Genomic DNA, 27,543 nt, shown 5'->3' on the forward strand with positions numbered 1-27,543 from the left:
TCTAAGTGCGGGCAAAAGGCAGGTTGAGAGCATTATTAACCTGCAATTTAACCTCATATCTTGGGGATAATATTTTTTTACATGACATGTTTCCTTTAAATAAAAGAGTGATTTGTGATGACAAGTTTATCAAAAGGTGCACTCCTCAAATCATTTCAACTTCCAAGTCCTTTACATAGATTGGTGTAAATGTGGGACCATGTTTCTTTGGAGACATTATCTAATTTTCTCTTTACTCTTTACATTTCGTGACCGATGAGAAAAGTTGCAAATGTTAGTGCTTAATTAATGTTAACCTTCATTTGCAACTTTTTTTTAACAAGTTGCACCACAAACTGCAATAAACTATCTTGTAAATGTTGGCCTAAAGGTGGCTTTACACGCTACGAGATCGCTAAAGCAATCTCGTTGGGGTCACGGAATTTGTGACGCACATCCGGCCGCTTTAGCAATGTCGTTGTGTGTGACACCTATGAGCGTTTTTGAATAATCGCAAAAACGTTCAAAATCGCTCATCGGTGAGATGTTCCCCTCTTCCCAATTATCGTTGCTGCTGCAGTAACAATGTTGTTTGTCGTTCCTGCGGCAGCACACATCGCTATTAGTGATGAGCGAGTACCAAAAAGCTCGGGTGCTCGAGGCTCGGGCCGAGCATCCCAAGATACTCGTGTACTCGGCCCGAGCACCGAGCCCAATGTTATCCTATGGGAGACCCAAGTATTTTTCTGAAATGACCCCCGGCAGCATGTAGAAACCCTAAAAATGTCACAAAAGTCTCAGAAGAGTGCTCAAATGACATGGCAACAGCATGGGGAAGACCCCTTGAAGCATTTATCACTCAAAAGTCACAGCTGTGAACAATTTTGTCCGAGTTTTACGCCATTTTTACGGACTCACAAGAAAACCTTCCAACATGACACCAAAATGAATTTTCATGGCGGAAATGTTAAGGGCACATACCCAATAGTGAGATAGAGCTGGTGTATGTTACTTTTTGAGATTAATACATGAAAGATTTTACGTAAAACATTGTGTGGCACTCCGATGTCCAAAACGCACGTTTTGTGCTTTTTACTAGCGATGTCGGACATTTTTTTTTCATTCTATCTCCCATCGGTCGGTCTCGCTCTGTCGGTCTCTCTCTGTCTTGTCTGTCCCCCTCTCACAGTCTGTTGGTCATTCTCCCCCCTCTCTCTTACTTACTGTTCCCCGATCACTGCCGCGGCGCTGCACAGCTGTTCACTAAACTCCGGCGGTTTTTCCTCTTTTAAAAAAGCCGGCCGCTCATTAAACAATCTCGTATTCCCTGCTTTCTTGCTTTTCGGCGCATATGATTGGTTGCAGTGAGACACGCCCGCACACTGAGTGACAGGTGTCTCACTGCACCCAAACACAGCAGCCGGTGTGTGTGTGTATACTGTGCAGTGAAATAAATAATTAAATAATTAAAAAAAACGACGTGCAGTCCCCCCAATTTTAATACCAGCCAGATAAAGCCATACGGCTGAAGGCTGGTATTCTCAGGATGGGGAGCTCCACGTTATGGGGAGCCCCCCAGCCTAACAATATCAGTCAGCAGCCGCCCAGAATTGCCGCATACATTATATGCGACAGTTCTGGGACCGTACCCGGCTCTTCCCAATTTACCCTAGTGCGTTGGCAAATCGGGGTAATAAGGAGTTAATGGCAGCCCATAGCTGCCACTAAATCCTAGATTAATCATGTTAGGCGTCTCCCCGAGATTCCTTCCATGATTAATCTGTAAATTACAGTTAAAAAAACACACACACCCGAAAAATCCTTTATTAGAAATAAAAAACACTAACAAAGTCCCTCATCACCAATTTATTAACCCCGACAAACCCTCCATGTCCGGCGTAATCCACGGACCTCCAGCGTCGCGTCCAGCTGTGCTGCATGAAGGTGACAGGAGCTGCAGAATACACCGCCGCTCCGGTCAGCTTCACACAGCAACTGAGGTGAGTATAGCGATCAGCTGAGCTGTCACTGAGGTTACCTGGATCCAGCGGTGGATGCAGCGGTGGCCGCGGGTAACCTCAGTGACAGCTCAGCTAATCGCGCTACTCACCGCCGCTCCTGTCAGCTCCATGCAGCAACTGAGGTGAGTATAGCGATCAGCTGCTGTCACTGAGGTTAATCGCGGCACCGCTGGATCCAGCGGTGGCCGTGAGTTACCTGATTGACAGCAGCTGATCGCGCTACTCACCTCAGTTGCTGTGTGAAGCTGACAGAAGCAGCGGTGTATTCTGCAGCTCCTGTCACCTGAATGTAGCAGAGCTGGACGCGACGCTGGAGGACTGTGGAGTACGCCGGACATGAAGGGTTTGTCGGGGTTAATAAATTGGTGATGAGGGACTTTGTTATTGTTTTTTATTTCTAATAAAGGATTTTTCGGGTGTGTGTGTTTTTTAACTGTAATTTACAGATTAATCATGGAAGGAATCTCGGGGAGACGCCTGACATGATTAATCTAGGATTTAGTGGCAGCTATGGGCTGCCATTAACTCCTTATTACCCCGATTTGCCAACGCACTAGGGTAAATCGGGAAGAGCCGGGTACAGTCCCAGAACTGTCGCATCTAATGTATGCGGCAATTCTGGGCGGCTGCTGACTGATATTGTTAGGGTGGGGGGCTCCCCATAACGTGGAGCTCCCCATCCTGAGAATACCAGCCTTCAGCTGTATGGCTTTATCTGGCTGGTATTAAAATTGGGGGGACCGCACGCCGTTTTTTTTAATTATTTATTTATTTATTTTACTGCACAGTATAGACACGCCCACCGGCTGCTGTGATTGGGTGCAGTAAGACACCTGACACTCAGCGTGGGGGCGTGTCTCTCTGCAACCAATCATAGGCGCCTGTGGGCGTGGAAAGCAGGGAATATGAGATGGCTGTGTGCACAGCATGCCCGCTGGTATAAAGGCTCGGTCACGCTGTGCAGGCCGGTCAATCACTGCAATTCCACAACTAACAGGGCGTTGGCATTGCAGTGGTCTGCCAGCCAATCCCTGCATGAGGGCTGGCTCTCAAAAGAGCGCCAACATGCAAAGATGAAGACCACGAGTACAGCACGAGTATCGCGAAATTACTCGGTACCCGCCGAGTAGCCCGAGTACAGTGATACTCGTGCGAGTACCGAGTAGTAACAAGCATACTCGCTCATCACTAATCGCTATGTGTGACACCGTTGGAACGACAAACATCTCCTTACCTGCGTCCACCAGAAAAGGAGGAAGGAAGGAGGTGGGCGGGATGTTCGTCCCGCTCATCTCCGCCACTCCGCTTTGATTGGGCGGCCGCTTAGTGACGTCGCTGTGATGCCGAACGAACCGCCCCCTTAGAAAGGAGGCGGTTCGCCGGTCACAGCAACGTCGCTAGGCAGGTATGTGCGTGTGACCCTGCCGTAGCGATAATGTTCGCTACGGCAGCGATCACCACATATCGGCCATACGATGGGGGCAGGTGCTATCACTCTATCGGCTAGTGATGTCGCAGCGTGTAAAGCGGGCTTTAATCTATGTTATAAGGAGATGTACAGGAAGCACATGGTTAGATAATGTATGGAAACAGCATTTACTATCTTGTTCAACATTTCCAAGTCAGAAGCTATAAAATGAAGCTTAGGTTACCAAAACTATGGTTCAGCACCTCGGAGAGCAAAGCAAATTATTGTTTCATCACTTCTTAAAAGATATAATCATTCTTGGAAGCAAACTTTCTAACTTATTATTGGCTAAAAAACATTTCTTTTATTAGGGTTATAGGGAAAAAAAAGTTGGACCCCTTGGCTTCTATTAACAAAAGGGTTATTGGTCTTACTATCAGATGAGCTCACTGAAGACTTTGACTGTTACCTAATTCCACCATCTGTCATGTACTAATTAGAGATGAGCGAACCGGTCGCAGTTCGGCTCGAGGTCGGTTCGCCGAGCCGAGGTCACGTTCGAGTTCGGTTCGACGAATAGAACTCGAACCAATAGGCTATAATGGGAGGCAATCACAAACACATAAAAATGCATTATAAATGTACACATACAGTTAATAAACATTGCCATAACACTTACCGGTCCCCGCGATCCCTCCTGCACTCTGTCTCCTGCCGCTATTCCATCCGATGATCGCTGAATCCTCCCGGTGACCGGCACTGCCAGCAGAGATGCAGGACCTATCGTGACGTCAAAATAGCCATGTGACCAGTCACGTGGCTATTATCTCATTGGCTACAGACTGGTCACATGACTATGACGCGTCATGTAGGACCTGCGAGTGCATCTCTCCGGTACATGGTGCACATTTGTGTATCGCCGTGTACCGGCGACCTGCTCTAGCACATGGTCGACTCCCTGTTCCGTTAGGGACCAGCTGACACAGTCGGTCATTAATGGAGATCACCGTTGCCATAGCAACGCAGTTAGCGGTGACGTCACCGCTAACCGCGGCTCCGGGAGCACCGTTGCTATGGTAACGCGTCTGTCAGCGTTACCGCTGTTACCGCTAGCAGCACTGATCACTCACGGAGTGAAGGCTGCACGGGAAGCAGCGTCTTCCCCCATGCAGCAGTGATGTAGCAGAGCTGCATTTGTTGAACGAGAAAGACAGAAGACCATGGATCGTGGAGGGCTGACAGGGGGTAATAAAGATGGAGTCTCTAATGTGTCTGTGTATTTATTTCTATTAAAGTATTTTTTCTCTGTGTGGTGTCTTTTTTTTAACCCTTTATTGCAGATTCTTAATGGCCGGGTCAAACGTGCCTGACATTAAGAATCTCTGGCTTAATACTGGCTAGTAAAACAAAGCCAGTATTAACTCATGATTACCCAACAAGCCACCCGGCTCCAGGGCTGTTGGAAGAGTTGGATACAGCGCCAGATGATGGCTCTTCTATGAGAGCGCCAATTTCTGGGACGGCTGCGGACTGCAATTCGCAGCAGAGGCGCCCAGAAACCTCGGGCTCACCTGTGCTGCACATTCCAATCCCCAGCTGCCTAGTTGTACCTGGCTGGACACAAAAATGGGGCGAAGCCCACATCATTTGTTTTTTAATTATTTCATGAAATAAGTGAAATAATTAAAAAAAACGGGCTTCCCTATATTTTTGGTTCCCAGCCGGGTACAAATAGGCAACTGGGGGTTGGAGGCAGCCCGTGGCTGCCTGCTGTACCTGGCTAGCATACAAAAATATGGCGAAGCCCACGTCATTTTTTGGTGGGCAAAAAACGTCTGCATACAGTCCTGGATGGAGTATGCTGAGCCTTGTAGTTCTGCAGCTGCTGTCTGCTCTTCTCCATACAGACAGACAGCAGCTGCAGAACTATAAGGCTCAGCATACTCCATCCAGGACTGTATGCAGAAGTTTTTTGCCCCCTGAAAAAATTATGTGGGCTTCGCCATATTTTTGTATGCTAGCCTGGTACAGCAGGCAGGTACGGCTGCCCCCAACCCCCAGTTGCCTATTTGTACCCGGCTGGGAACCAAAAATAAAGGGAAGCCCTTTTTTTATTATTTCATGAATTTCATGAAATAATTAGAAAACAAATGACGTAGGCTTCGCCCCATTTTTGTGTCCAGCCAGGTACAACTAGGCAGTTGGGGATTGGAATCCGCAGCACAGGTTGGCCTGAGCTTTCTGGGCCCCACTGCTGAGAATTGCAGTCTGCAGCCGCCTCAGAAAATAGCATTTTCATAGAAGCGCCATCTTCTGGCGCTGTATCCAACTCTTCCAGCACCTGCCTGCTATACCTGGCTAGCATACAAAAATATTGCGAAGCTCACGTCCTTTTTTTGTAGTTTTTTGGCAAAAAAAATAAAAAATGCTTCCCTGGATTTTCCATTGCCAGTGAAGGTAACACCAAGCAGTGGGGGTTAGAAGCCAGTAGCTGCTTGGATTACCCTTAGCTAGCAATACAAAAAATGCAGCGGGAGCCCATATAGATTTTTTTTAATTATTTATTTAAATAACTAAAAATAAAATGGGCTTCCCTGTATTTTGATTGCTGGACATCACAGTGCTGTAAAAATAAATCTTTAAAAAAATGACGTAGCGCTCCGCGGTATTTTTTATTCTCAGCGCAGATAAAGCAGACAGCTATGGGTTGCCACCCCCATCTGCCTACCATTACCTTGGTTGGCAATCAAAATACAGGGAAGCCCATTAATTTTTTCTATTTAAAAAATAGTTAAAAAAAAAATGACGTTGGGTCCCCCCATTTTTGATAGCCAGCTAGGGTAAAGCAGACGGCTGTAGGCTGAAAACCACAGCTGGCAGCTTTACCGTGGTTGGGGATCCAATGTGGAGGTGCCCTCAGGCTCTTTTTTATAATTATTTTATAAATATTAATAATTACACAATAAAAGTAGGGTCCCCCCCAAATTGGATCACCAGCCAAGGTAAAGCGGACAGCTGTGGTCTGGTATTCTCAGGGTGGGAAGGTCCATAGTTATTGGGCTTTCACAGCCTAAAAATAGCAGGCCGCAGGCACCCCAGACGTGGCGCATCCACTAGATGCACCAATCCTGGCGCTTCACCCCAGCTCATCCCGTGCCCTGGTGCAGTGGCAAACGGGGTAATAAATCGGGTTGATACTAGCTGTAAAGTCACCTGAGATCAAGCCCAGCAGTTTGTGATATCATGGCGTCTATTAGATACCCAACATCATAAACTGTCAGTACTAACAAAAAAAAAAAATCGACAAAAGAAATTTATTTGAAAAAACAGTCCCCAAAATATTTCCTCTTTCACCAATTTATTGTAAGAAAAAAAATAAAGGGGTCCCACGACGACTCTGGACCGTCTAGAATATGGGGGGGAGACACTCAGGGAACGTATCCCCCATTTTCTAGGAGTGCGGACCCTTCATGTGAGGAGTGTGGGTGCAATGAATCTGCACTCACTCTCCCCGGGTCCACAGCAGCAGAGTCCATGTCGTAATGGTTGCTACCAAAGCTGCAATGCCCTGCTCATGAGGTAAGGGCATGCCTAATCAGGAGAACTACTGTAGAGGAGGCTCTGCTCACTGGTATATAGGTGCTCAGAGGTAATAATAGATAAAATTAGTGAGTAACCTCTGCACTCTAAATCTCCCAGACTAAGTCAGTAAGTCACAACGGATAGTAATGCAAAATCACTCTTTATTGGTCCGTATTAAGAAAAAAAATGTTTTCATAAGCATATATGTTTTTGTCCAAAACAAGTTACAAATGACGTTTCGGCCTGAGCCTTCGTCAGATTGGACTTATCTGCATGTAATCATGAAAAATGACAATAATCAGTATCACATAAGAGTGAGAGAACAATAACATAAACTCGAACAATGTAGAGGTACAATTGGGATGCAGCAAAAAAATTGCAACACAGCAAGAAATGAAACACATGATACAAATGTCATAATACAGTACAAGGACAATATAGTAATGACAAATATGGGGTCAGAGTAGGCTTAGACAGCTCTGGTACGAAAGAGATGTCAATCATAAAGTAACATGTGCAGTAGGTGTAGAGCTACACTATGCATGGCAGAGCTAATGGGTAGACCGACCATAGAAAAAGAACGGAGAAAAAGTGGAGAAAAAGTGGAGAAAAAGTGGAGAAAAAATGGAGAAAAAAATGGAGAAAAAAATGGAGAAAAAGTGGAGAAAAAATGGAGAAAAAATGGAGAAAAAAATGGAGAAAAAAATGGAGAAAAAGTGGAGAAAAAGTGGAGAAAAAGTGGAGAAAAAAATGTAGAAAAAGTGGAGAAAAAATGGAGAAAAAGTGGAGAAAAAGTGGAGAAGAAGTGGAGAAGAAGTGGAGAAAAAGTGGAGAAAAAGTGGAGAAAAAAATGTAGAAAAAGTGGAGAAAAAGTGGAGAAAAAAAATGTAGAAAAAGTGGAGAAAAAATGGAGAAAAAGTGGAGAAAAGGTGGAGAAAAAGTGGAGAAGTGGAGAAGAAGTGGAGAAAAAGTGGAGAAAAAGTGGAGAAAAAGTTGAAAAAAAGTGGAGAAAAATGGAGAAAAAGTGGAGAAAAATTGGAGAAAAAATGGAGAAGAAGTGGAGAAAAAGTGGAGAAAAAATGGAGAAAAAGTGGAGAAAATGTGGAGAAAAAGTGGAGAAAAAGTGGAGAAAAAATGGAGAAAAAGTGGAGAAAAAGTGGAGAAAAAGTGGAGAAAAAAATGGAGAAAAAGTTGAAAAAAAGTGGAGAAAAAATGGAGAAAAAAATGGAGAAAAAGTGGAGAAAAAGTGGAGAAAAAGTGGAGAAAAGGTGGAGAAAAAGTGGAGAAAAAATGGAGAAAAAGTGGAGAAAAGGTGGAGAACAGTGGAGAAAAAGTGGAGAAAAAGTGGAGAAAAAGTTGAAAAAAAGTGGAGAAAAAGTGGAGAACAAATGGAGAAAAAGTGGAGAAAAAGTGGAGAAAAAGTGGAGAAAAAATGGAGAAAAAGTGGAGAAAAAGTGGAGAAAAAGTGGAGAAAAAAATGGAGAAAAAGTTGAAAAAAAGTGGAGAAAAAATGGAGAAAAAAATGGAGAAAAAGTGGAGAAAAAGTGGAGAAAAAGTGGAGAAAAGGTGGAGAAAAAGTGGAGAAAAAATGGAGAAAAAGTGGAGAAAAGGTGGAGAACAGTGGAGAAAAAGTGGAGAAAAAGTGGAGAAAAAGTTGAAAAAAAGTGGAGAAAAAGTGGAGAACAAATGGAGAAAAAGTGGAGAAAAAGTGGAGAAAAAGTGGAGAAAAAAGGGAGAAAAAGTGGAGAAAAAGTGGAGAAAAAATGGAGAAAAAGTGGAGAAAAAGTGGAGAAAAAGTGGAGAAAAAGTGGGGAAAAAGTGGAGAAAAGGTGGAGAAAAAGTGGAGAAAAAGTGGAGAAAAAGTGGAGATAAAAAGTGGAGAAAAAATGGAGAAAAAGTGGAGAAAAGGTGGAGAAAAAGTGGAGAAAAAGTGGAGAAAAAGTGGAGAAAAAATGGAGAATAAATGGAGAATAAGTGGAGAAAAAGTGGAGAAAAGGTGGATAAAAAGTGGAGAAGAAGTGGAGAAAAAGTGGAGAAAAAGTGGAGAAAAAGTGGAGAAAAAGTGGAGAAAAAGTGGAGAAAAAATGGAGAAAAAATGGAGAAAAAGTTGAAAAAAAGTGGAAAAAAAGTGGAGAAAAAATGGAGAAAAAGTGGAGAAAAAGTGGAGAAAAAGTGGAGAAAAAATGGAGAAAAAGTGAAGAAAAGGTGGAGAAAAAGTGGAGAAGAAGTGGAGAAAAAGTGGAGAAAAAGTGGAGAAAAAGTGGAGAAAGTGGAGAAAAAATGGAGAAAAAGTGGAGAAAAAGTGGAGAAGAAGTGGAGAAGTGGAGAAGAAGTGGAGAAGAAGTGTTTGTTCATGCCAGATGGGAGATAAATAAGTTTTTTACCGGCGCTGTCATTTACTGTAACGTGATCATCGGTGTACGGTGTATACCTGTGATCACGTGAGCGGGGACCGGAAAAACCGTCCTGAATCATGATCTCCAGGGTCTCAGCTAGCCCTGGAAACCCGGAGATTTTCTGACGCCGGGGGGCGTTATTCACTTATTTCTGCCTGCTGTTTATAAACGGCAGATCAGAATAAGGCTACATTAACACGACCGATCCATTTTTTCGGTCTGCAAAAAACAGTCCGTTTTTTTTCACGGGTGCATCCGTGTGGCATTCGTTTCCGTTCCGTAGACGGTCCGTATGTCATCTGTTTGTCATCCGTGTGCCTTCCATTTTTTTGTGTACTGCAAAAAAACTGAAGGAGGGTAAATGCATAAATTTACCCAGGATCCATAGCTTCATCCTACATGAGGCGGTCACATGTTCACTCCAGTGCCATTTTCTACTGCTTTTCACAGCGTAGAGCGCTCTGGTGATTTTCTTGTGCTTGTGCACTTCATATCAGTCTTTTCTGTCATTATAATGGCAGAAAGACACATAATGTCCCACTCTCCTGCATTTTGTAATTTTGCACCCTTTGGTGCCTTTCATGTGGCACTAAGGGGTGCTTAGCTTTGTATTTAGCCAAAAAAATGAAAAAAAAAATGACGTAGGGTTCCCCCTAGTTTTGTAGCCAGCTAGGGTAAAGCAGACGGCTGCAGCCTGCAGACCACAGCTGGCAACCTCACCTTGGCTGGTAATCCAAAACTGAGGGCACCCCACGCTGTTATTTTAAATTAAATAAATAATTAAAAAAAAAAAAACACGTAGGGGTCCCCCCAAAATTGGATCACCAGCCAAGGTAAAGCAGACAGCTGGGGTCTGATATTCTCAGACTAGGGAGGTCCATGGTTATTGGACTCTCCTCAGCCTAAAAATAGCAGGCCGCAGCCGCCCCAGAAGTGGCGCATCCATTAGATGCGCCAATCCTGGTGCTTCGCCCCAGCTCATCCCGCGCCCTGGTGCGGTGGCAAACGGGGTAATATATGGGCTTAATACCAGATGTGTAATGTCACCTGGCATCAAGCCCTGGGGTATCAGATACCCGACATCACCAACCCAGTCAGTAATAAAAAAAATAGACGGCAAACACATTTTTATTTGAAAATACACTCCCCAAAACATTCCCTCTTTAACCAATTTATTAGAAAGAAAAACAAATCCAGGTCTGGTGTAATCCAAGGGGTTGCCATGACGATCCACACTGTCCCAGTCAATGAAGAGCAGAATGTTCCCCATTGGCTGGGAGAGCAGTGCAGTGACCTGAGCTAACATCAATAGGTCAGCCCAGGTCACTGCAGGGCATGACAAGTGCTGCTGTCAGCGAGGTACATTACCTGCGCTGATCTCCTGCACTGCCGACAGCACCAGTCACTGAGTTCAATGACCGCCGCCTTCACAGCCAAGTATCGCGAGAGGCCCATGACGTCACCGCTAGTCAGTCTCGGGTCGGAAGCGAGAGAAGGTGATGTGACAAGCGGCGGCCATGGAGGACAGTGACAGCGCTGAGGTCGGGATGGCGGGACTTCATCACCGCAGGTAAGCCGAGCGGGGCCATGTGTGCAGAGTGTGTGTGTGTGTGTACGTGTGTCCATGCCGCGGGCAGGAGGGGGTGGAGCGAGCTGAGCGGGGAAGTGTGGGCTTCCTGCATGTAACTAGGATAAACATCGGGTTACTAACCAAAGCGCTTTGGTTGGATACCCGATGTTTATCTTGGCTACCAGCTTCTGGCAGGCTGCCAGCGATGGCTCCTGCACACTGTAGCTGTAAAAAGCCCTGCTTTTTGCTGCTAGAATCGTTCTCGAACGTATCTAGAACTATCGAGCTTTAGCAAAAAGCTCGAGTTCTAGTTCGATCTAGAACAGCCCCCAAAATCACTCGAGCCGCGAACTAGAGAACCACGAACCGCGAACCGCGCTCAACTCTAGTACTAATATGATACAGAGAGACTGTAGGATCTTTTTTAACATCAACATTTTTAATAAAACACCACTTCAAAATAATTTTTTCCCAATAACACATCAAATTTATATACACAATTGGGTAGTAGATGACCTGTTGCTGAATGAGCAGACTGAATGTGGGCACATTCAATGTTTACTGGATCTTCACCAAACACAATACACCGTGTGCAGAATTATTAGGCAAGTTGTATTTTAGAGGATTTTTTTTATTATTGATCAACAACTATGTTCTCAATCAACCCAAAAGACTCATAAATATAAAGCTTAATATTTTTGGAAGTTGCAGTGGGTTTTTATTTAGATTTGGCTATTTTAGGAGGATATCTGTTTGTGCAGGTAACTATTACTGTGCAGAATTATTAGGCAACTTAATAAAAAACAAATATATTCCCATCTCACTTGTTTATTTTCACCAGGTAAACCAATCTAAGTGCACAAAATTGAGAAATAAACATTTCTGACATGCAAAAACAAAACCCCAAAAAATTAGAGACCAGTATAGCCACCTTTCTTTTATGATGACACTCAACAGCCTACCATCCACAGATTCTGTCAGTTGCTTGATCTGTTTACGATCAACATTGCGTGCAGCAGCCACCACAGTCTCCCAGACACTGTTCCGAGAGGTGTACTGTTTTCCCTCCCTGTAGATCTCACATTTTATGAGGGACCACAGGTTCTCTATGGAGTTCAGATCAGGTGAACAAGGGGGCTATGTCATTATTTTTTAATCATTTAGACCTTTACTGGCCAGCCACGCTGAGGAGCAGTTGGATGCATGTAATGGAGCATTGTTCTGCATGAAAATCATGTTTTTCTTGAACGACACTGACTTCTTCCTGTACTACTGCTTGAAGAAGTTGTCTTCCAGAAACTGGCAATAGGTCTGGGCTTCACTCCATCCTCATCCTGAAAAGGTCTCACAAGTTCATCTTTGATGATACCAGCCCATATCAGTACCCCACCTCCACCTTGCTGGCGTCTGAGTCGGAGTGGAGCTCTCTGCCCTTTACTGATCCAGCCTCTGGCCCATCGATCTGGCCCATCAAGAGTCACTCTCATTTCATCAGTCCATAAAACCTTTGAAAAACAGTCTTAAGATATTTCTTGGCCCACACTTGACGTTTTATCTTATGTTTCTTGTTCAAAGGTGGTCGTTTTTCAGCCTTCCTTACCTTGGCCATGTCCCTGAGTATGGCACACCTTGTGCTTTTTGATACTCCAGTAACGTTGCAGCTCTGAAATATGGCCAAACTGGTGGCAAATGGCATCTTGGCAGCTTCACGCTTGATTTGCCTCAATTCATGGGCAGTTTTTTGTGTTTTTTTTGCCCAACACGCTTCTTGCGACCCTGTTGACTATTTGCCATGAAACACTTGATTGTTCAGTGATCACGCTTCCAAAGTTTGGCAATTTCAAGACTGCTGCATCCCTCTGCAAGACATCTCACAATTTTGGACTTTTCAGAGCCTGTCAAATCTCTCTTCTGACCCATTTTGCAAAGGAAAGGAAGCTGCCTAATAATTAAGTACACCTTATATAGGGTGTTGATGTCATTACACCACACCCCTCCTCATTACAGAGATGCACATCACCTGATTTACTTAATTGGTAGTTGTCAAGCCTATACAGCTTGGAGTAGGACAACATGTATAAAAATTATCATGTGATAAAAATACTCATTTGCCTACTAATTCTGCACACAGTGTAGCTGATTATACACTTGAGTCTAGGTATTACAACTTTGAGGTGTACTTAACTCAGGCAGTCGTTAGTCACCCATCACCAGTACTTCCACTTTTTTCTTTCACATTATCTATATATATATATATATATATATATATATATAGATATTTTTTTTTTTTAACTGTGACCTTAAGCTGCACTAATGAAATCTACATATCTTGTCATTACTGCTAAGTAGGGATGAGCAAACCTAAACTGTAAAGTTCGGGGTTTGTATCGGACATCTTGTGTCCAGTGCTGAACCCCGAACATAGACATTTTACTGTACGTCCATTTCCTGTTCGGATTTGTCACCCGAATAAAGCTTGTTGAAAGATTGCAGAGCAGCCAATCAGCAAGCTTTTCTGGTGTGAGCTTTCCGGACCATCACAGCCATGTCAACTGTTGGCATGGCTGAGACTGGCCAGGAAAATCACTGTAAAAAAAATAAAACATGATGTAGGATAAAAATGAAGGTTAGATTGTAGTGAGAGCAGGCTACAAATACATACTGTGATTCCTGATGTTTCCCATAGAATCACACTGCAATAAGACTCTTTTTCAGGCCTGCTTTTTAAAGTTCATCAATATTCACTGCCTCCCCTGCCCACCCTCTATGCCATTGTCTATGATTGGTTGCAGACTTCTATTCATGCCCCGCCCCCCTGTATCCGTATCTCTGATTGGTTGCAGCCAGTTTGCTGTATAGTAGTGTAAAAAGAAATAAATAATTTTAAAAAATGACGCAGGTTCCCGCCATATTTTGATAGCCAGCTAGAGTAAAACAACAGCTACAGGCTGCAACCCCCATCTGTGAATTTTACTGTGGCTGTATATCAAAATAGAGGGGATCCTATGGCATTTTTCTTTAAAAAAATTATTTAAGTAAGTAATTAAAAAGGCATAAGGTCCCCTCCATTTTTGATAACCAGCCACAGTAATTCAGAAAGGTAGGGGCTGGTACCATTGGAATATTGACCCCCCAGCCTAAAAATACCAGCAAGTAGCTGCCCAGAATTGGCACATCACATTAAATGTGGCAATCCTGAAGCTTTATCTGACTCTTCCTGATTGCCTTGGTGCGGTAGTCCGGATTGTCGGATTGTGGGTCATGGCCTTGCTCTGCAGTCTGACAATCTGGCAGCACTTTCACAGAGGGCAGCAGGGGAGCTCCCAGTGTGACCTGTGTTTTGGGTGTTAATAAAGGGGTGAAAGACAGCGTGTGTATTTTAATTCAAATAAAGAATTTTTGGGGTGTTTGTGTTTTATTTCTTTTCCCTTACAGGATTAGTAATAGGGGTATCTCATACACACCTCCAATTATTAATCCCGGGCTTGATGACAGTTGTCATTTTTTGAGAAATCACAGCTGTCATTAACCCCTCTTTATTACCCCAATTGCCACCGCACCAGGGCAATCGGGATGAGCCTGCTAAAACGCAAGGATGGGCACATCTAATGTGATGTACCAAATCTGGGCGGTTGCTGGCTGAAATTTTCAGGCTGGGGGAGCTGACTCTTTCCATCATGATAATATCAGCCTCCACCTGTCTTCTTTACCGTAGCTGGTTATGAATAATGAGGGGACCCTAGGCATTTTTTTTTTTTAATAATTAAAAAAAAAAACTCTGTAGGATCCCCTCTATTCTGATATCCAGCCATGGTAAAGCCATGGTAAAGCTCACAGGTGCATGCTGTAGGTGCATGCCGCTCTTCTAGCACTCAAGATCCATGAAAAGGCGTGCACTTCTTCATCAGTCAGAAGCATCTGACTGCAGCATGGCAGTTTATCAAGACCAGTGTGGGCAACAATATTGTTATTGATGAACTGGGCACAATGTTTCCTCATAGGAAAGAGAAAAAAAGCAAAAAGCTATAAGCCCAATTCATTAATATCAACATTGTTCATGCCAGTCTTGATGAAGGGGCATGCCACTTGTCAGATGCTCCAGATTTATGAAAAGGCATGCATAAATCAGGAGCATCTGACTCCAGCATGCCCCTCTATCAAGATTGAGGTGAATAACACTGGTCTTGATGAATTGAGCTCATAGATCACCATTAATATTGTTGGTGTCGTCTTGGAGTACGGAATGTTATGATACATTTAATTTTAATCTGTGATCTGCTTGCAAATGTAATACATCCGATTAAGTGTCTGCTGTCTCTTTCAGGTCATGGGTATTGCCAAAATGCTAAATGGTCAGTTTACCATTGCATCACTGTATTATTCCCAATGTTATGATGTATAATATCTCTAATGGGTAATACGTCTACATAAATCATGTTCTTCCTCTTTGATCGCAATTGTTCTTGTTTCATCCCCTTGTCCTGTTAACCGTGGTTCTTTTTGTAATTAATTTCATATTATAGTAGATATGACTTGTGATATGATGTTATGGTATGATATGATGATGTGATATGACACGTGGAGATTCCATGTGCATTATTTATTTTTTAATGGAGGAAAAACTGGACGATAGAAACGTTTATGTTTAGTAGACAGTATTGCTGTGTATAGCAAAAATCACAGTCTCTTATGAGCCCCAACTAATTGAATTGCACAGGAGCAGAAAAAAAACAATCACAGACTAATTAAAAAGAACAGAATTTACGCCGGCTAATTTTTTTTTTTTTTTTACATGTTTATGGGAAGTGACAGGTCGTCTATAAAGTATAATTTATTCTGGGGGGCATTTTTATGAATACATTAAGTGATTGTATAAAACATTACCATGCTTGGGTGCTCGATACTTGTTAAAAGCAGTCGGATGCTCAGATGGGCTCGACTCATTATGTACTGAGTATAAAGGGTGCTTTACATGAAACGAGCTATCGTGCGATGCATCGTCGGGGGTCCCGGTTTTCGGGACGCACATCCGGCATCATACACGACGTCGTCTCGTGTGAAACCTCTGAACGACGCAGTATCACTCACAAATCGTGAGTCGTGTACTCGTCGCTCAGTTTCATAATATCGTTTATTTTTACTTGTGCTGGTTGTTCATCGTTCCCGTGGCAGCACACGTCGCTCCATGTGACACAACGGGATGCGATGAACTCTGCTTACCTGTGTCCCACGGCTCCCGCTGGCTATGCGGAAGGAAGGAGGTGGGCGGGATGTTTACATCCCGCTCATCTCAGCCCCTCCGCTTCTATTGGCCGGCGGCTGTGTGACGTCGCTGTGACACCGAACGTCCCTCCCCATTCAGGAAGTGGACGTTCGCCGCCCACAGCGAGGTCGCTCTGCAGGTAAGTACGTGTGACGGGGGTTTCATGACTTTGTGCGACACGGGTAGCGATTTGCCCGTGACGCACAAACGACGGGGCGGGTACGATCGATTGTGAAATCGCACAATCGGTCATCCTGTGTAAAGCAGGCTTAATGGAAGACAATGGGGAATTAAAGCATTTTCCAGAAGATTTCCCAGAAAAATGCAAGAGTCCACCATTGATCACCTCCATCATACTCGGGTGATTGAGTTGTGCCCATTCGAGCATCCAACTGCTCTTAGCGAATACCGAACATCTGAGCATGCTAGTGCTCGCTTATCACTAATAAATACTAATTCCCTAATTTTTTCTCATGCTAAAATGAGAGCAATCTTAAAATAAAATGGAGAAGCTGAAGGCTGCCTAATTACTGACCATGCCTAGTGCTCGATGAATATAATATGCCGGCTGTAGATGTGGTCTGCAACTTCCTAAGAGTACATGCACATGATCGGGACTCACTGTGTCCTGGATACAGCAGGTGCTGACCTGCGGGGCCGCGAGTCTCCTCCGCAGGAGAACGCAGGAGACCACAGCTGCTTGTACCCACGATCAGGGTTCAATGCGCTGCGGTCTCTCGCTTGTGTTCTCCTTACGGAGGACGCATGCGAATCCGCAGCAAACAATTGACATGCTGCGGCTTGGAAAGCCGCACCGCAGATCAGTGTTTGCTGCAGAAAAAACAAGCACAGTGCGCATGGGATTTCTAGAAATCCTGTCCATTGTGCTTGTACTGTACAATGCAGCGTTTTGGACACGCTACATCCAAAATGCTGCAAGCACTGATCGTGGGCACACAACCTAACAGTGTTACTGGACAAAATTGCAAGTTTCAAGTTTATGGTCCTATGGCATTTCCAGTACACAAACAGTTACATCTTGTAAAGGTAAAACCTGCGGAGCTACAATACACCCCTGTACTATAAAGTACCAGATAAGCGCAGATTATGGCTCGCCGAGCCTATATTTGCATTGCTTAGTCACAAATACATATCTTTGTTTGTCTTCAGCTATAGCAGATGCTCCTTGGATTGAGAATGAAGTGGAAGAAATTTACTAATACGCCATATGCCATGTATAAAGTAGTTACAAACACTTCTCACCATCCGTCTTTCTGGATTAGGTGACAGCTTTCGCTGCCAGTTTAATAGCTGCAAAAAATTGTTATGAAGGCCAAGTCACTCTGTGTGTTGATCATATCATTTCTTGCAGATCCCAAATTCATTATAAGGTGCTGTATTTCTATAACTTTATGAGTGTCAGATGTGAAATCTATAGTTTAGATAAGACCAAGCTATCTGAATATACTTTTCTGATCAACTAATAGTGGACTCTTATGTTAAAATATTCATAATCAATCCACTGCAGGGGGAATCTGGGTAGATAAGATTATAATTGAACAAGGGGCACCCACAACTTAGGCCACATGCACACATGGAGTATTTGGTCAGTTTTTTAACCTCAGTGTTTGTAATCCAAAAAAAGGAGTGAGGTCTGGTACTATCAGGCTGGGAGGGCCCATGGTTTTTTGGCCTTTTTCAGCCTCAAAATAGCAGTCCACAGCTTTCCCAGAAGTGGAGCATCCAATAGATACACCAATTCTGGCACTTTAACCAGCTCTTCCCGATTGCCCCAGTGCAAAGACAATCGGGGTAATACTTTTGGGGTTGATGTCAGCTGTGAATTGACAGCTTGCATCAAGTCCACGGCTTAGTCATGTGTATTTTGTGCATGTTTTGCACGGACGTGTGAAAGAGGCCTTATGCATCCTGCTCAGAGAGAGAGGGGAGCCAGCACGATCTGAAATTGGCATGCATCATATAAAAAGTGAAAATTCACAGATTTATTCCAACTGTACTACAATAAAAAAATGAGATTTTTAGCAAATAATTGATCAATTTTTTGAGCCACCCCTGCCAACGTCACGGCAAATCTCAATAGGGGGGTCCTACTCTACATTCTGTATTTCATGTGCCATGCGGCCTCCTAGATAAAGTTAAAAGCAGAACCATAATAGAGCACACATACCTGTAACCTGTATATATAACCGCTTCTATGTTGCAAAAAAGGCACTTGTGGATAGAGACCAGCCCAGGTCCCAGCATGTGGAGCAAGCTCTGCACCATACCAGGACTATATCACAACTGATCCTCCCAGTGCCAAACAGCAACCATTGATAAAGGCGGACCAGATCCAAGATGGTGCTTAATTAGCATTGCCTGTGGAAAGGGGTGAGGTAACTGAATCTGAACAGCTACCAACAGGAGGAATACAAAGCAAACCAAAATCAGGCGTGCATGGCATGGTGGTGACCGGCCACCAGAATTTGTAGCATAACTACGACCAAACAGAGAGAGAGGGGAGCCAGCACGATCTGAAATTGGCATGCATCATATAAAAAGTGAAAATTCACAGATTTATTCCAACTGTACTACAATAAAAAAATGAGATTATCAATTATTTGCTAAAAATCTCATTTTTTTATTATAGTACAGTTGGAATAAATTTGTGAATTTTCACTTTTTATATGATGCATGCCAATTTCAGATCGTGCTGGTTATCTTTTTTTATCCTGCTCAGAGAGAATAGGAAAGTGTTTCCCAGAGTAAAGGCTACTTTACACACTGCGATATCGGTCCCGATATCGCTAGTGTGGGTACCCGCCCCCATCTGTTGCGCGACACGGGCAAATCGCTGCCCGTGCCGCACAACATCGCCCAGACCCGTCACACATACTTACCTGCCCGGCGACGTCGCTGTGACCGGCGAACCGCCTCCTTTCTAAGGGGGCGGTCCGTGCAGCGTCACAGCGACGTCACTGAGCGGCCGCCCAATAGAAGCGGAGGGGCGGAGATGAGCGGGACGTAACATCCCGCCCACCTCCTTTCTTCCTCATAGCGGCCGGGAGGCAGGTAAGGAGAGCTTCCTCAATCCTGCGGCGTCACACATAGCGATGTGTGCTGCCGCAGGAGCGACGAACTACATCGTTACTGTTGCAGTAACGATAATCGAGAATGGTCCCCCATGTCACCGATGAGCATTTTTGACGTTTTTGCAACAATGCAAAATCGCTCATCGGTGTCACACGCAGCAACATCGCTAATGCGGCCGGATGTGCGTCACAAATTCCGTGACCCCAACGACTCCGCATTAGCGATGTCGCAGCGTGTAAAGCCCCCTTAAGGCTTTAGAAAATTGTTTCCTGATCCTCCAGGCGCAGGTTATGCAGCTCCTCCATGAAGCCAAAATATGGTTTTGCACAGCCTTAAAAATAAAAAAAAAGGTAACGACTGAAGTAAGGATGTTAGCCTATGTTCATGAACAGGAGTCTCCCGGTTTTCTGCTTGCTGGGAGATGACGCATTCATTCTTGGGCCAGCTTTGGGTCAGCAGTATTGTCATGCCACTGGCCCAAACTTGAATTCTGTTATATGGGGCATCTTTCACTTTGCAACATCGAAGGAGAACAAATGACTAAATTGACAGAATGAGGAGTTAAGAGTGGGTTCCAGCAATCCCAGCCGGCTTCATTGCAGCACCTACAGGAGCTTGTAAGCACTGCACATGTTCAGCCACTGCTGCTGGATTTCAGTGGTGGCTGGTAACCTTGGCAATGAGCTGTAAACGACTCCATTCTTAAAAAAAGAAAGGATTTTTAAGAATAATTGAAAGGTTTTTACTATCAAATGGCAATTTTACCTATGATAAACCGGGGTATATCCTGTTATCAATCTATAGGATGTGTGGGGATTATCAGTTATCAAAAGGCAATTATCAGCTGAGTGCAGAATATTCCTAGATATAGGTAAGAACGGTTTTTGAATGCCGCGCGATCACCAAGAAGCGATGTTGATTAAATAGTCTCTTTATTCATGTGCAGGTCAAGTCAACGCGTTTCCGAGGTCGCAGCCTCCTTCATCAGGACAACAGAAAATCAAGAATCATTGTTGATTTTCTCTGTTGTCCTGATGAAGGAGGCTGCGACCTCGGAAACGCGTTGACTTGACCTGCACATGAATAAAGAGACTATTTACTCAACATCGCTTCTTGGTGATAGCGTGGCACTCAAAACCCGTTCTTATCTATATCTACAATTGCATTCCTCCATGGCTGCTGCTATCACTATTTGAGTGTATTCAATTAAATTTACTTGACATTTATATCGGATAAGACCCTATTGCGCTATATCTCACCACAGATTTTTTTTTTATTTACTGCAGAATATTCCTAGACGCATATACATAGGAATGATGACCTTGCACTTACTTGCCTAAGCTTCTGATATATCACACCAAACTTGAAGGTATTGTTGATTTCATGTTCATCATAAGTAACAATCATATGTGACGCCTGAAAAAGATAAGCAGAGTTCATTGGTTAAGTAACAAAAAAATATACTGTAAATGCTTGTAAAAGTGGTGTTTTAGCCCTAATTGTTTTTTTTGGGTTGGGATGGGGAATTTGTTAAAAAAAAAAAAAGTATTTTTTTTATTGCTTTTTTTTTATTTTGATGAAAATACATGTAAAAAGTGCAATAAAGCTGTGAAAACTAATAGATTTCAAAGGCAATCTTAATACACCATACAGTGAATGACATAGACCCCAATTCCATGTTTCGGTCACTGGCTTAATGTCATAAAATGTTACTTTATCAGCCAAAGTGGGAGCCAAGCGCTATGTTCTAGCATAGATGAGCGTCTGACTCTTACCGGCTGCCCACTGTGGATTAAAGGGAACCTGTCAGGTCTTGTATGCACCTAGAACCACGAGCAGTTCTGGATGCGTATTTCTAATCCCTGCCTAACTGTCCCTGTATCTAGTAGCATACATGAAGAGATTTTTAGAAAAAGTATTTCTAAAGATCCTTTATGATATGCTAATGAGCACAGGGACTATTCACAAGATGGTTACTTCCTTTGGCTAGTCAGCCTCCCTGTGGGCGTGCTAACCTCCTAAAGAATGTGCAGTGTCAGAGGCATGGTCGCTCTGACCTCTCTGCTACAACTACAGTCAACCCTGGTTTTCGGCTCAGGGAGCATGATCAGAAGTCCCCAGACTTCCGCTCATGCTTACTATCAAGCCAGGTGTACACATCTCGGCTTCAAACTGGTGTAGTGCGCATGACTGGAAGTCTGGAGATTTCTGCTCATGCGCACCGAGCCGAAAACCAGGGTCGGCCACAGTGGTAGCAACCATGCCTCTGGTGTGCTGCGCATTCATTAGCATGTTAGCACGCCTATAGGAGCATGCTTACATGGTAAGGGGGCCGACTAGCCAAGGAAAGTAACGTCCTTGCAACTAGTCCCTGGCCTCATTAGCATATCATAAAGGATCTTTGGAAATACTTTTTCTAAAGATCCCTTTATGTATGGATGTATGGTACTATAGCCTGGGAGAGTTAGGCAGTTAGTGCAAACAGGACCTGACAGGTTCCCTTTAAGGTTGAGTTCACGTGTCCAGTAATGATCCATTAAAATGGATCCTCCAGAGATCTGTTGGCAAAATTATTTCTGCCGGATCCATTTTTTTTTTAACATGGAGGTCTATGCAAAACGGATCCGTTTACGGATTGCTAAATTTATCTTCCATTTGAAACAGATCCTGTAAGAAAAAAAGGTTCCATAACAAATACAACAATAGCATATGACAAAATAGCAATCCATTAACAGATACTGTACGCTCTCCATAGACTCTAATGTTAAAAACGGATCTGGGGAACTTTGGTTATTTAACAACAGACAAAAAGAGGTGTTTGCACAACTTTTTTCCAAATGGATCTCTGCAGGATGCGTTCTAGTGAACGATTACAGGACATGAGAACTCGGCCTTACTGCTTTCTCCCTATGCACTGTGTATAGTGATAAAGAGAATCAGACATGCCGTGTGAGAGCGATGGAGCATATCGCCATATTGGAGAGGGCTCAAGAAATCCTAAAGATAAAGGTTATTTTAGGGAACTCCAGCTAGGCTTCAAGTTGGAATGTGAAGAAATTTGATCACTACTTTCTGGCGGCTTCAGACAGATTTCTTTTAGAGAAGACCATTCTGATCTTCTGAAAGATCTGATATAGTAATTTCTTATATTACCAAAGAAATATAAGGTCTGATGCGTTTTTTCTAAGAACACTGAGATGTGGTGTTCCTCTATTGTTCCTCCTTAAAATGAATAAATCAATAGACTGATAATGACCTGACCATATCAGACTGAGTCACGCCTTATACACAGGTGTGCTGGTGACGGTCACTTATCATTAGTTCATACATATCTTAGAAGAGTGAAAATTTGAAATAAGTAAATGTAATGTTTGTACCTTGGGGTAAAGAACAGGATTAAATTTGAGTCCAGTGGCGTCATCACATAAGGCCTGTAGTAAAAACAACAACAAAAACAGTTCTCAATTAGTCTATATTGCAAAGTGAGGTATAGATTAGAGATGAGCGATGTTCAATTCGAACCATTCGCCAATTTCAAATTCGAGTGATTTTGGGCGGTGTTGGAGTCGTTCGACGAACTCGAATGATTTACTTCAAGTTCGGCAATTCGAGTTACCGTTTGATAACGGTTCAATGACCAAAAGCGTGGCTTTTCACAGTAAGGCTATGCGCGCACGTTATGTATTTGCATGCGTCCTGCGTCCCTAGCACAATCCCTCTCTCTTTCCTACTCACCGATCAGCTGCATGACTGTCACAAAGCTCCGGCGGCTTTTCCTCTTTTGAAAATGGCTGCCGCTCATTATTCAAACTGGTATTCCCTGCTTTCTCCGCCCACCGGTGACCAAGATTGGTTGCAGTAAGACACGCCCCCACGATGAGTGACAGCTGTTTCACTACAACCAATCACAGCCACCAGCGGGTGGGTCTATATTGTGCAGTAAAATAAATACATAAATAATTAAAATTAAAAAAAAAACTGCGGTTCCCCCCAATTTTGATGCCAGCCAAGATAAAGCCACACGGCTGGAGGCTGGTATTGTCAGGATGGGGAGCGCCACGTTATGGGGAGCCCACCACCCTAACAATATCAGCCAACAGCCGCCCGGAATTGCCGCATCCATTAGATGCGACAGTCCCGGGACTCTACCCGGCTCATCCCGAATTGCCCTGATGTGGTGGCAATCGGGGTAATAAGGTTAGGTTACTCATGCCAGGCATCTCCCCAAGATACCTTCCATAATTAACATATAAGTGAAAGTAAATAAACACATACACCCAAAAAAATCCTTTATTTGGAATAAAAGACAAAAAAAACCTCATTTACCTGTTTATTAATCCCCAAACAACAATCCAGGTCCGAAGTAATTCACACGACGCTTTCAGCTCTGCTACATGAAGCTGACAGGGAGCGCCGTAGAACACGAGCGCTGTGTCAGCTCCACGCAGCAACTGAAGTGAGCCGCGCTGTCACCGGAGACTTCACCGAGGTGGTGCTTGCGTGTCTCTCTCTCCTCTCTCTCTCCTCTCTCTCGCTCTCTCGTCTCTCTCTCTTTCTCTCTTTTTCTCTCTCTTTCTCTCTTTTTCCTTCTTTCTCTCTCTTTCTCTTTCTCTCTTTTTCTCTCTTTCTTTCTCTTTCTCTCTCTTTCTCTCTCTTTCTCTCTCTCTCTTCTCTCTCTCTACTCTCTCTTTTCTCTCTCTTTTCTCTCTCTCAGACCTGGCGATGATCAGCTGATGCGGTCACCTAACGAAATCAGCTGACACTATAAGTAGAGCGGTGAAACCGGCTTTTTACAGTCCGGCCGGCTAAACTATCAGCTGATGCTGTCGGGCAGGAGTCTGCACAGAAGTGTGTAGTTTGTTTTTTTGGGGGTTTTTTTGTTGCACTGATGCATCAGCTGATTGTATAAAAGCCGTTTACACAATCAGCTGCTGTGTCATGTGATTCAGGCCCTTGAACGTGACACGTCATCTGATCGCTTTTGCATTCCAGCAAACCGATCAGATGATATTGGATCTGAATTGGACGGCGCGGGACCCTTGACAGGAACACTGCGGAGGGGGGTTCTTTATTTCAAGAAAGATGGAGTCACTAATTGTGTTGTGTTTTATTTCTAATAAAAATATTTTTTGTGTGTTATGTTTTTTTATCTGTACTAGAAATTCATGGTGGCCATGTCTAATATTGGCGTGACACCATGAATTTCAGGCTTAGGGCCAGTTGATAATATACAGCTAGCACTAACCCCATTATTACCCAGCGAGCCACCCATAACCAGGGCAGCTGGATATAGTTGGCTACAGCACCAGAAGATGTCACTTCTATGAAAGCACCATTTTCTGGGGCGGCTGCAAACTGCAATTCGTAGCAGGGGTGCCCAGAAAGCTTGGGCACCCTGCGCTGCGGATTCCAATTCCCAGCTGCCTAGTTGTACCTGGCCGGACACAAAAATTGGGCGAAGCCCACGTCATTCTTTTTTTTTTAATTATTTCATGAAATTCCTGAAATAATTAAAAAAAAAAGGGCTTCCCTATATTTTTGGTTCCCAGCCGGGTACAAATAGGCAGCTGGGGGTTGGGGGCAGCCCGTAGCTGCCTGCTGTACCTGGATAGCATAGAGAAATATGGCAAAGCCCACGTAATTTTTTGGGGGGGGGCAAAAAACTCCTGCATACAGTCCTGGATGGAGTATGCTGAGCCTTGTAGTTCTGCAGCTGCGGTCTGCTGTCTGTTTGTATGGAGGAGAGGAGACAGCAGCTGCAGAATTACAAGGCTCAGCATCCTCCATCCAGGACTGTATGCTGGAGGGAGAGGCAGGGGGAGCAGAACTGCAAGGCTCAGCATACTTCATCCACTAGTGTATGCAGGAGAGCAGACAGCAGCTGCATAACTACAAGGCTTAGCATGCTGCATCCAGGACTGTATGCGGGAGGGAGAGACAGGGAGAGCAGAACTACAAGGCTCAGCATGCTCCATTCACTAGTGTATGCAGGAGAGCAGACAGCAGCTGCAGAACTACAAGGCTCAGCATACTCCATCCAGGACTGTATGCAGGAGTTTTTTTCCCACCAAAAAAATGATGTGGGCTTTGCCATATTTTTGTATGCTAGCCAGGTAAAGCAGGCAGGTACAGCTGCCCCCAACCCTCAGCTGCCTATTTGTACCCGGCTGGGAACGAAAAATATAGGGAAGTCCTTTTTTTAATTATTTCAGGAATTTCATGAAATAATTAAAAAAAAAAACGACATGGGCTTCGCCCCATTTTTGTGTCCAGCCAGGTACAACTAGGCAGCTGGGGATTGGAATCCTCAGCACAGGTTGGCCCGAGGTTTCTGGGCCCCTCTGCTGTGAATTGTAGTCCGCAGCCACCCCAGAAAATGGCGCTTTCCAACTCTACCAGCTGCCCTGGTGACGGGTGGCTCGCTGGGTAGTAATGGGTTAATACTAGCTTTGTTTTACTAGCTAGTATTAAGCCAGAGATTCTTAATGTCAGGCAAGTTTGACCCGGCCATTAAGAATCTCCAATAAAGGGTTAAAAAAAAGACACCACACAGAGAAAAAGTACTTTAATAGAAATAAACACACAGACACACTTAGAGACTCCATGTTTATTACTCCCTCTCACCCCTCCACGATTCTGGTCTTTTGTCTTCTTTCTCCTTCAACCCATGCAGCTCTCTCTGCTACATCAGACAGCACTGCATGGGAGGAAGACGCTGCTGCTCCCGTGCAGTCTAATCACTCAATGAGTAAGCAGAGGCTGCGGGTTGTAAGCGGTGACGTCATAGCTGCCACCGTTGAAATAGTAATCTAACAGGCGGGTTACTATAGCAACGGTGATCTCCGATCACCTGATTCCCGGTGCCGCTATTCACTGGCTGTGGCATCCAGTCCTTGCATGTGGGCTGACTCTGTAAAGAGCGCCAACATGCAGGAATGGGGAGGCCAAGCATGTGCCCAAGCATCTCGCCGGTATACTGCGTACCGGAGAGATGCACTCACAGGACCTAGCATGACGTCTAGCCATGTGACCAGTCTGTAGCCAATGAGATAATACACACGTGACTGGTCCCATGCTATGACGACGTCAAGGAAGGTCCTATCATCAGTGCTGGCTACCGGGAGGGCACAGCGATGATCGGAAGGAAAAGCGGCAGGAGACAGAGTGCAGGAAGCGTCGCGGGGACTTGTAAGTGTAATGGCAATGTTTATTAACTGTATGTGTACATGTATAATGTGTTTGTATGTGTTTGTGTTTGCCTGCCATTATTTTCAATAGGGTTCGAAGGTGTTCGTCGAACGTTCGCCGAACACACTCGCTGTTCGACGAACCGAACCGAACTCGATCACTAGGGGGGTGGCTCAACACTAGTATAGATATACAGTATATCATAAAAGTGAGTACACCGCTCACATTTTTGAAAATATTTCATATTTTCATGGGACAACACTGAAGATATGACACTTTGATACAATGTAGAGTAGTCAGTGTACAGCTTGTATAACAGTGTTAATTTGGTGTGCCCTCTAAATAACTCAAGAAGGTTGAAGAAAAGGAGTGATGGCTATCACACTATCCAGATAGAGGTAAAAGTTCTATTTCATAGAAAAGCGGTCTGCCCTCTTTATCAGGTTACTGTCAGGTGAGCCTCGGGAGAGCGAGTGTAGACATGGCAGGAACAACGACGGCACCAGAGGTGAGTATAAGTGTTTTTATTTTAACAGTGTCAAATTCTCAGAATTAAATAAAGGTTGTCTGAGTACTTTCATTAAAGGGAAGCTGACAGCTGATACATGCTGCCCAACCCACAGGCAGCATGTATCAGACCTTAGTTACATGACTTCGGCCGTGTATGTTTGACTCAGAAAAAAACATACAATAAAAGCCATTTGGGTAGGAGCCGTACTGGAAACTTGTAAGAAATACAGGTCTTTGGAGGCTTCTTCCCATCTCTGCCAGTGACTCACAAGACTTCCCCTATACACGCACACAGGGAAGCACCTCAAGAGGAGCAGGCGGGGAGAAGCCGCCAGGCATCGCCTTTTTGCCAAGTCTCCCATGCACCTTTAAAAGTATGTTTTTCTTTGAAATGCCACAACATTTTAGAGTCAAACATATATGGCCGAAATCATACAGCCGGTGTCTGATACATGCTGCATGTGGATTGGGCCTTTATGCCTGCATGTGGAAGTTCCCTTTAACTGATTCAAAATGTAGCCCATGCAATCTAA

At 44.1% G+C, this 27,543-nt stretch overlaps 1 protein-coding gene across 9 annotated transcripts in view; it reads right to left on the minus strand.

Annotated features, from left to right (window-relative positions):
- RAP1GAP2 (RAP1 GTPase activating protein 2) overlaps positions 1-27,543 on the minus strand; it is a 1,154,914-nt gene that overhangs the window by 105,433 nt on the left and 1,021,938 nt on the right. For all 9 annotated transcript variants that reach the window (XM_075335284.1, XM_075335285.1, XM_075335283.1 and 6 more), the window contains 2 exons: positions 22,690-22,743; positions 20,645-20,728 (listed from right to left, as the gene is read on the minus strand). In XM_075335284.1, the coding sequence (XP_075191399.1) occupies positions 20,645-20,728; positions 22,690-22,743 (138 nt within the window). The remainder of the gene's footprint in view (positions 1-20,644; positions 20,729-22,689; positions 22,744-27,543) is intronic.

The sequence above is a fragment of the Anomaloglossus baeobatrachus genome, chromosome 2, assembly GCF_048569485.1.
Source record: "Anomaloglossus baeobatrachus isolate aAnoBae1 chromosome 2, aAnoBae1.hap1, whole genome shotgun sequence".
Taxonomy (NCBI): Eukaryota; Metazoa; Chordata; class Amphibia; order Anura; family Aromobatidae; genus Anomaloglossus; species Anomaloglossus baeobatrachus.